Below are 9,030 nucleotides of genomic sequence, written 5' to 3'. Positions count from 1 at the left end.
CGCCCCTGCACTCCACCCGTCGCCTCTCCCCCTCTCCCTTCCCCCGCAGCGAGGGAGGGGAAAGCCCCATCCCGGGCCGTGCTCCAACAGCAGACGCCCAGGCGAAATCCAGAACAGATTCGATGGGGTGTGATTTAGTATGGGGACGTGATTGAGGTTGGCAGAACTGTCAGTTGGTAGCGATTAATCTCCCCCCGCCTGCCACCCATAGTAGCGCCGCTGTGACTGGCTAGAGGACGAGCGCTGCCTGATCTCCGGTGGATATTGTCGCCCCCATTCCACGCTTTTAAACGGGGAGGGGTGGCGGAGGGGGATATCCAAAAGATGCGATCTCGGAACTGTGCTTCGTCCGTCTCTTGCCCGAAAGGACGATCTCCCATGTGTGCCTTCCCCCCTTCCTCACCGGCTTTTGCCGAAGAGAAGGAATGCCAAGCAGCACGACATCTCGGGGAATCTCGGCTGGACCTCCAGTGATGTGAGGAGATGGGCATGTGCGTTAATTCCCCGCAAGCACCTGGAAATACACTGAGGTTGATCCTCGCCTGCCCGTTCGCATGTCACCTCTGTCTGTCCGTGCGATCTGACCAGCCGCCCAGCCCACCGGGGCTGGGGCCCTGACCTGCGGAGCATTTCCTTTCAAGAGAAGCCGGCGGGATTGAGGCCAACAGCGAATCCGAGCAATCCCCCTCCTCTCCCTCTCTCTCTTACTCCCCTCTCATCCCGACCCTCTTCCCCTTCCTTCTCCTTCTTGACTCCGGGCTCCCATCTCGCCTCTCTCCGACCCTTCAGTGTCAATGACCTCCGCCGAGCGCATTCGTCCCCGGCCAGCGGAGCCGGACGCCGATCTCTCAGCTGCCCACCCGCTGAAGGTAGCCCGCTCAGGTGGGACCCCGACCACTGGAGCCGGCTGTGCTGCTGTCTTCCCTCTACGTGGGGCCATCCAACACTACGAGTGGGGCACTACCGGTTCGGAAAGCTTGGTGCGCCCTGCCTGTTGGCCATGCCGGTCTCCCCCCCCCCACACCCCCCATGATCCTCGCACCAGCACGCGAAATGGGCCTCCCCTTCCTCGGGCCTCTCGCATTTTGCTCCGGTTCTCACCTTCTACCTCTGTCTTCCTCGCACTGCCTTTGTCCCTGCCTCTTGTGCTGCCTCTCCGTTCGACCTGTCCGCCTACTTCCATGGTAGCTTTACAAATTCGCTCGCGACGCACACCAGTACGCCCCGACCGACGACCACAGTCGGACTCCCTTTGCGGAGCTCTGGCTGGGAACGCATCCCAGTGGCCCGGCCTCGGTCCTGACGAGCCCCGAGGCAGCTGCGGATGACCCCCGGCCCGCAAGCAGCCTGGGTGACGCCCGGGCCGTGACGCTGGGGGCATTCATCGGCGCCCAGCCGGGGGTTCTCGGGGTCGGAGCGGCAGCCCCGACTCCGGGGGCCGAACTGCCCTTCCTGCTCAAGGTTCTGTCCGTGCGCACGGCCTTGTCGATCCAGGTGCACCCAGATCGCACAGCGGCCCGGCTACTCCACCGCGAGTTCCCGGCTGTCTATCGTGATGACAACCACAAGCCGGAGATGGCAATTGCCCTGGGGCCGGAGCCCTTCCGGTGTGTTTTCTCTCTGGCAAGCATGATCTCCAAGTTGCAGGACATTCGGCTAACTTCCCTCGGGCATCAGCGCCATGGTGGGCATCCGTCCGCTGTCGGAGATCTTCGAGTTGGCCCTGGCCACGCCAGAGCTGACCACCATCTTGGACCTGGAGCATGCTGGCGGATCGGCTGTCCTGGACCGGCCGACGTCGATCCTGCCCCCTCGGCAGGATGACGCCTTCGAAGCGGGGGTGTCCCCCTTGAAGCATGTGGCTGCTTTGTTGGCCGAGGCATCCTCGGTTGGAGGGGCTGCACCTGGCGACATGGCTCTCCGGACGGCAGCCTTCCGGGTGTTTGATTGCCTGATGCGCGCGCCGGAGGGTGTGGTGGCCGTGCAGGCTGCCACCCTGCTGGCTCGGCTGCAGGCTGATTCGTCCATTTCCGCTGACCGTATGGACCCCTCGCTGCCGGTCCTGGCACGGGCCAACAACCTGGCTTTGCGTCTGTCGCAACAGTACCCGGGGGATCGGGGAATTTTCTGTGCCTACCTGCTGAATGAGGTTTTCCTTCAGCCGGGCGAGGCCATCTTCCTGGAAGCCGGCCTGCCACATGCATATGTGTCTGGCGGTGCGCACACCACCGAATTCGGTGGGCCTTTCATGCTCCAAGCCTCATGCCGTGTATCCGCCATGTCTAATTATCCCTGCTTATCTCTCTCTCTCTCTCTCTCGCATCCCGGTGTGCATCTGGGGGGTGTCGAATGCCATTGGACTTTTCTCCACCCCCTTTGACCCTCCTGGCCTTGTATTTGGTCCTTCCTCGTGGCATGTGTGTATCCCTGCCCCCTGCTTTGCCTCTGCCCTGGCCTGCGGATCCATCACTTGCTTGGGGCGCATATGCAGATTGCATCGAATGCATGTCGGCCTCGGATAACGTCGTGCGAGCTGGGCTCACCCCGAAGTTCCGTGATGTCGGGACCCTCCTGTCGATTCTTGACTCGACACCCGCCCCGGGCAGCCGATTCATGGTGCAGCCGATCCCGCAGCCAAGCGATACCGGACGGCCCGGGCTCGAAACCCTGCGGTATCCTTCTCCCGCGCCGGAATTCGAGGTGGATCGGCTGTGCATGACGACTGGCTCCTGCGATGCGGCCCCAGTCGACGTGCCAAGCATTCTCCTTTGCGCGGCCGGGCGCGGCCGTGTGGCCGGTACGTCTGCCCCCCCCCCCCTCCTTCGCGCGCCAACCATCTCCCTTGGTCGTCGACTGTGCTTTCGACTGCTGACATTTTGCCCGCCACCCCTTTCCGCCAGGCCTCGAGTGCGCGCCCGGCTCGGCCTTCTTTGTGCCAGCGGGTGCCGGGGTCTCACTTGTTGGCGCCGGTGAGGAATCTCTGATCCTGTACCGGGCACGCTCGAACCCGGCGGCCGACAAGCAGTAGGAGTCCCCTCTCTGTCCCTCTCTGTCGAGTGTGCCTGTGCGTGCGTGCGTGCGTGCGTGCGTGCGTGCGTGCACAAGTGTGATATGTGTTCTCTTTGAAACGAATCGCGCCACGACATGGGTCTTTCTTCCCTCCCCCGGAAGAGAAGACTTCTCTTTGGCGCTGTGTAAAATAGTAAAATGGCCACCCCTTGATAGGCGGGCCAGTAATCACACGAGGGCAGAAGAGAGGGGCTAAATATAGCAGCCGGCGAGAGGGCGGGGAAGGGGGAGAGAGAGAGAGAGAAACAGGGGAGCATTCTGCAGTATATTCCACAAAAAAAGCATCAAAACCGATGGCAGAGGAATTGTGGCCATGGGAGTGTGAGCGTGGCGCATGCTTGGGAAGCACGCGTCAATTGGAGGGGGGGGGGGGTCCTCCTGCAGCAGGGCCAGGAAGGGAGATAGTCATCTGCGGCGGGCGCGGAATGGTCTGCTTCTCCGAGTGAAAACCCTTACTTGGTGATGCCGATGACACCGCAGGCGATGCGGTCGCCGGCGTTGCCGGTGGTGGCCGACAGCTCATGGCCACCGAGGCCAAGATCGTCCACGTCGGCGTGGAGAACCAGGGCGCGGCCGACGACGTTGTTGACGCCGGAGAGGGAAACAAGGTGGTCGGTGATGGTGACCTTGACGGAGCCGGTCTCGTCGACGGACAGGTTGCCGAGGTCACCGACGTGGCTGTACACAGCAGAGCAGAGTCACAAGCAGGGTCAGAGGGAGGTACACGGTGGCAACGGCAGCGGCGGAGTCACCCGAGGGGGATGGGTAAGGAACGGATTGGGCGTGGGGTGGGGTGCGCAGCAGAAGGGAGGGGGGGGGGGGGAAAGGGGAGTGGGATATGTACCGGATGGCGGCGGACGGGGCACCGTGGGTGTGGCCGTGGGGGTTGAAGTGGGGGCCAGCAGAGACACAGCCTAAAGTGCCGGCACATGGGCAGAGCGCGGGAGCGAGGGCCATAACCCGAGGATGGAGCAGTCAGCACGGTGCCTTGACCGCGCAGGCGCAGACAGGAGGAGGGGAAGAAGGAAAGACGGGGCGAGGGAGCGGGCTGGGGCTTGGCCATCGTACCGTTGGTGGTGTCACCGAACTCGTGAACGTGGAAGCCATGAAGGCCGGGCTTGATGCCAGAGCCCTCGATCTGCAAAGCAAGTCGGCCATCAGAGAGGATGAGGGTGAGAACGGGGAGATGCCGATGCACATGTGAAGAGAGAGAGAGAGAGAGATCTGGGCAGAAGGAAGAGGAGCGTACATCGATGACGGTGGGCGAGTCAGGGGACTGCTGGGAGAAGGTGGCAACGAGCTTGAGGCCGTTGAGACCGTTGAGGACAGCGACAGCCTTGGTCATGGTGGAGAGAAGTGTGTGTGTGTGTTGGGAAGGGGAGGGGGGGGCAAAGAGCAGAGGTGAAGAAACGGGTTTCTATCTGGCGGCATCCGGGGAAGACCCGAGCCGGGGCGCGGCAACAAGAACCTCCCCGGGGGCAAGTCTCGCGCCACACCAGCCATATACACATGCACCCCTGTCCCCCCACGCGATGGGTAGGTTGAGGGGGCGCCAGAGAGGACCGGGGTGCCAGGGCAGGTGGTCAATGGCGGGGGATGGGAGCGTCGCCCGCCCTCCTCGGCAAGCCAGGAGGATGGACTGCCTCCCCCTGCCCCCCCCCCCCCCCCCCCAGCCCCTCCGAGCGGCTGCCTTGACACGGGGGATGCCACACTCCGCCCCTGGCACCGGATGAGACGGGCCCGCGTCAGGCTGATCTCAGCTCCGTGCAGCTGGAGAATCATCTAGACCAGACAGCGGGCCGCAAGCATTTGCAAGCGAAACTCCGGTCAAAATAAAGCGGATATTTTGATCCGCCGATTGGGGGGATGTCTTGAATCGGATGGGGTGTAATGTCAACCGTCAACTTGGCCCCCGCGCCTCCCCCCCCCCCCCCCACTCCCCAGGGGGAGGCTGTTCGTCCCCGGTCTCGCATCCTGATTGTTGGCTTGACGGTGGTGCTTGGTCGCATGCCTGGGAGGTCTTTTTTTGTCCCTCCGAGCATTTTCTCTGATCCCCCCCCCCCCCCGCCGCGGGGGCCGGCGCTCGTACGGAGGATACCCGTGGACATGTGTGTGACCCCCCGGGAGAGGGGCGCATGCACGGCAGACGCTGGGCCTCCTGCCCGGGCCCGTGGCCAAAGGTCTTTTATGATTAAATAATCCAACTTGGCCCTCGCCTTGAGACCGTGTTGCCCCCCCCCCCCACCACGTCCTGACTACCCCGTCACTAGTGGGGAGCAGGAACTTGCGGGCCCCTGCCCAGCAGCGAGTGAGTCCACAATCCGGTAACACGTGACATAAAGAACACCATTACTAACACACCGGATGAATGGCGCCACCTGGCGTTGGTATGTGGTATGGATGTGGCGCTACGATTTTCGGGATGCTGTTTTTCGGCGGCCACGCCAATCTGGATCGGCGATCGTGCTGTCTGGGCCCGGCTTTTCCCGCCGCGACCAGCCCCCGATCGTGATCCGGCCCGGCGGTGGTTGGTTGATGTGTGGACTTGGCCCCGTCCCCCCGGCTCCTGAAAGAGGGAAATACTAAAATGCCGTGGCCCTGGACACGCCCTGACCGAGGCTTGCCCCACCTCCACCGGCAAGCCAAATCCTCCTCCCCCCCCCCCTGCATGGGAGTCCCTCACTTTCCGAGCGTCTTTCCTCCTGCCCTCCCCCTGTCCCCATCCCACTCGCCGCTGATGTCTCATGTTGCCTCGCGCCCCCGGGCTATTGCCCGGCGATCCGCCGACTGGCGCACGTCGCAAGGGCTGCCTCCCTCGCAAACCCGGCGCGAGGAGACCACCGCGCGCGAGGAATTCTCGCGGCTGATGCACATGTGCCCCCCGGCGGAGCCCATCCTCATGCGTGTTCCCCCGAATTCCGCGGACTACTGCCTGCGGCTGACCTTCCTGCCAGCCGGCATGACTGTGGATGCCCTGCGAAGCATCCTCCTTCAGTTTGGCCCGATTTATCGGCTCCGCTTCTTCGTCGATGCTCGGATTGCCTTTGTGCGCTTTTTCAGCAGGATCAGCGTGTGGAAGTTGCTCCGCCAGCTGGAGCTCCGTGGCGTGGATTTCTACTTCCTCCTGCCGGACGAGCGCTTTTTCGTGGTGCGTCTTCCATGTGCCCCGCTCTCTTGCTCCCCTGCCTTGCTCCTGGTCTTCCGCCTGGTTTCCTTTTCTTCTCACCTCCCAGCTGGATCACACCCCATGGGGTCCCTTCCGTTTCTCCCCCTTGCTGATGCTGCCCAATTCCCCGCCAGGTATCTCCCTACCCGGATGTCACTTGGAAGGAGGGCCCACCTCCTGGCGCACCGTTGTCAATTTCGGAAGCATCAAGCCTGGTTGATTCGACCTTGGGCTCGGAGAACTGGTCCACCAGCATCGAGCACGTACGCCTGTGAATAGCTGCCGCCATTCTCCCCCTCCCCACCCCCCACCCCCTTCTCTCCCATCGTCCTCCTCCTGTTCCGTTGGCGAGTCGCTTCTCACATCCGGAAGTGCCCCGTCGGCATCTGCCTCCCCATTTGCCGGCTGCAGTTCTCCTACCAGTACAGCCCCGAGGATCAAATCTTCTCGGCCTTTTTCGACGTTCTGTTTGTCCTGCGACCGCGTGGCACAAGTCTCCAGCAAACGGTGCATGCCCCGCAAACGCACCAGCCGAAGGTCTTGCACTTTCTCGGGAAAAGCACCACCCGCCGCGAGGGCTTGCACTTCGATGCATCCACTCTCTCTCGGTTTCGCTCGTCCGACCTTCACGAGGAGGATGTCGGCCATGGTGCCAGTGGCGATGGTCCGGGGGCTGGTGGTCCTGCCACACACAGCAGACCCGACAACCAGCAACTCGGGGCCTCCCCCTTCGCGGGGTCCAGTGTCATGCCTTCCCAGCATGCGAAGGACGAACACCCCCCGACCCAGCCGGGGGGGGCATCACAGCTTGTGCCGGCGCACGATCTCGCTCGGTTTTATGCCCTCCCCGACAAGTCGCCTCTGTATCACATTCGAGACATCTATCGCGAGGGGATGACTGGCGCATTGTTTGATGGGTTCCGGCGCTTCGCGCTTGTCGTCCGTCTGTCAGATGGTGATGTCTGGCCAATCTTGGTGAATCTCCCCCGACAGGAGGCGGTCAAGTCCGAGGGTGAGAGGGGCTCCCAGCCGGGTGGGCCACTCCACGGGAACTAATGGACCTTTGCGAGATTTGTGTACTTTATATTGGAACATTTGTGGCGGGGTCTTGCCCCATGGGATCCGCGGGTGGCCACCCGCGCATGCATATATATATATACATATATATATATATATATATACCCGGAGGGGCGGCAGAGAGTAGACCCATCAATCAAAGTCGTCGTCCAGATCGTCATCCAGATCGTCGTCCACGGCCCGGGTGGATGCTGGACCCGGGGCCGCGGCGGCCGGCACCCCGAGGGAGATGCCCACGGCCGGGGCGGTCGAGGTGGTGGCCAGGTCATCCGACCGGGCACGCTTGGTGGCCGGCTCGCCGGCGGCCACCGGGCGCAGGATAATTGGCACCGCCGACAGGGTGACCGGCGCCGTGGATGCGGGACCACCACCAACCGAATGGAGATCCGCACTGGACGCGGGGGCGGCACTCTCCTTGGGTTCCTCCTGCGGGGGGAGGGCGAGGCAGGGGGAGGGTTGTTGTTTTTTTTTCGCGGGGGGAGAGAGGGTGCGCGTGAGAAGGAGGGCAACAGAGCGCCATGGCATGGGAAGAGAGTGGACACGTACGTAGTGAAGCTCGTAGCTGGGCATCGTCAGGCAAAAGGCCTCGTCGGGGAGGCGCACGCGGTTGCGGTCCCTCCGGGGGGCGGGGATTTCGCGACGGTTGACCGAGGCAGCTATCCGCATGAGTACCTGCGCGCGAAATGGGTCAGTCGCAGTCAGGGGCCAAACACACGCGCGGAGTGAAGTAAACAGGGGCGTGTGCCAGGGGGGCAGCGTACATCCGTCGAGGGGGGAGAAACAAACTGGACGCCGGTTCGCGCGTCGGACGCCAGGCGCAGATCGGAAACATTGACGGCAGCCCGGCCAGCATGTAGAGCGCACTCGCGGGCCTCCTCCAGCAGTTCGCCGGTCATGCCTGGGGGACATGAGCACAGATGGGTCAGAGGGGGCTGGGGCGAGGGAGGGGAGAAGGGAGAGAAGGAAAGAAGGGCGGCAAGCGAGGCGGCGGCGGGGCGCACGGTGAAGGAGCTCCGTCAGCTGGTGGATGACGCGTGGCTCCACTTCGTCAACGCCCATTGACTGGAGCAGAACCGCGATCATACGCGAAGTCCGGGGCTCCTGTGGGGCGCTGATGACACCGCTGCCAGCGGCAACCCCGGCGGCAGCTGTGGCCGCTGCGGCCGTAGCCGATTGCGAGATAGCCGAGGACATGTCTCGCAGAGAGGAAAATAGGGGGGCGGGGGGCGGGGGGCGGGGGGAGGGAGGAGGGAGGGGGAGAGGACCAGGGAGGGAGGAGGGAGGGGGAAAGCAGGAGCGTGGTGCCCGGCACGCTCCGGTCGTTGGGGCCCGGCACCCTGGCCGAAAAGAAGGCCGCGCAGGCAACGGTCATGCGTTGGCTGTTGTTGTAAACCGACGGGGCATATCACGCCAAGCTCAGCCGGCTGGTCAAGTGCAGAATGTGATCCCGGAATTGCAATTACGCGGGCTGGTGACTCGAGGCGGGATTCGGTTCATGGCCTCTGACAGATCGAAGCCGTGTCATTGGGCCCCTTGGGAGGTGGGGCTCTGGACGGTTCTCCGCGTGAGGGCGGCGGCTCTAGTGCCTAGACACCGGCCTGGCGGGAGACCAGTCAACCGGCCCCGGGGTGAGGGACGACTTGTCTCCGCCTCAACATGTGTCACACTGTTGGCGGCATCGGGATTTGAATCCCGCTCGGAGGCGATGTGCCTGTGTT

At 63.4% G+C, this 9,030-nt stretch overlaps 4 protein-coding genes across 5 annotated transcripts; 2 read left to right on the top strand and 2 right to left on the bottom strand.

Annotated features, from left to right (window-relative positions):
• The first annotated feature begins 361 nt into the window (after window positions 1-361).
• H696_01117 lies at window positions 362-3,082 on the top strand. 2 transcript variants are annotated; one of them, XM_009494996.1, is made up of 6 exons: window positions 362-491; window positions 790-980; window positions 1,189-1,607; window positions 1,678-2,216; window positions 2,492-2,797; window positions 2,901-3,082. In XM_009494996.1, exons 2-6 carry the CDS (start codon window positions 795-797, stop codon window positions 3,026-3,028), a joined length of 1,578 nt encoding a protein of 525 aa, XP_009493271.1. In that variant the 5' UTR covers window positions 362-491; window positions 790-794; the 3' UTR covers window positions 3,029-3,082. The 2 variants fall into 2 exon arrangements, with proteins under 2 accessions (XP_009493271.1, XP_009493272.1); XM_009494997.1 differs by having other exon boundaries at window positions 597-980.
• A 235-nt stretch (window positions 3,083-3,317) lies between these two features.
• On the bottom strand, window positions 3,318-4,481 carry H696_01116 (superoxide dismutase). The gene is made up of 4 exons (XM_009494995.1): window positions 4,319-4,481; window positions 4,138-4,207; window positions 3,914-3,983; window positions 3,318-3,747 (listed from the first exon to the last, which is right to left on the bottom strand). Exons 1-4 carry the CDS (start codon window positions 4,412-4,414, stop codon window positions 3,522-3,524), a joined length of 462 nt encoding a protein of 153 aa, XP_009493270.1. The 5' UTR covers window positions 4,415-4,481; the 3' UTR covers window positions 3,318-3,521.
• Window positions 4,482-5,672: 1,191 nt separating this feature from the next.
• Window positions 5,673-7,306, top strand: H696_01115 (hypothetical protein). The gene is made up of 3 exons (XM_009494994.1): window positions 5,673-6,217; window positions 6,370-6,498; window positions 6,647-7,306. The coding sequence occupies exons 1-3, from the start codon at window positions 5,738-5,740 to the stop codon at window positions 7,289-7,291; spliced, it is 1,254 nt and encodes a 417-aa protein (XP_009493269.1). The 5' UTR covers window positions 5,673-5,737; the 3' UTR covers window positions 7,292-7,306.
• Window positions 7,307-7,416: 110 nt separating this feature from the next.
• On the bottom strand, window positions 7,417-8,552 carry H696_01114 (hypothetical protein). Its single transcript, XM_009494993.1, has 4 exons — window positions 8,314-8,552; window positions 8,074-8,210; window positions 7,859-7,984; window positions 7,417-7,738 (listed from the first exon to the last, which is right to left on the bottom strand). The coding sequence occupies exons 1-4, from the start codon at window positions 8,504-8,506 to the stop codon at window positions 7,445-7,447; spliced, it is 750 nt and encodes a 249-aa protein (XP_009493268.1). The 5' UTR covers window positions 8,507-8,552; the 3' UTR covers window positions 7,417-7,444.
• Between the last annotated feature and the right edge of the window lie 478 nt (window positions 8,553-9,030).

Source organism: Fonticula alba, assembly GCF_000388065.1.
Source record: "Fonticula alba strain ATCC 38817 unplaced genomic scaffold supercont2.2, whole genome shotgun sequence".
NCBI lineage: Eukaryota > Rotosphaerida > Fonticulaceae > Fonticula > Fonticula alba.
Note: the sequence above shows the minus strand (reverse complement) of the source record. Positions and strands in the feature narration are given on the sequence as shown.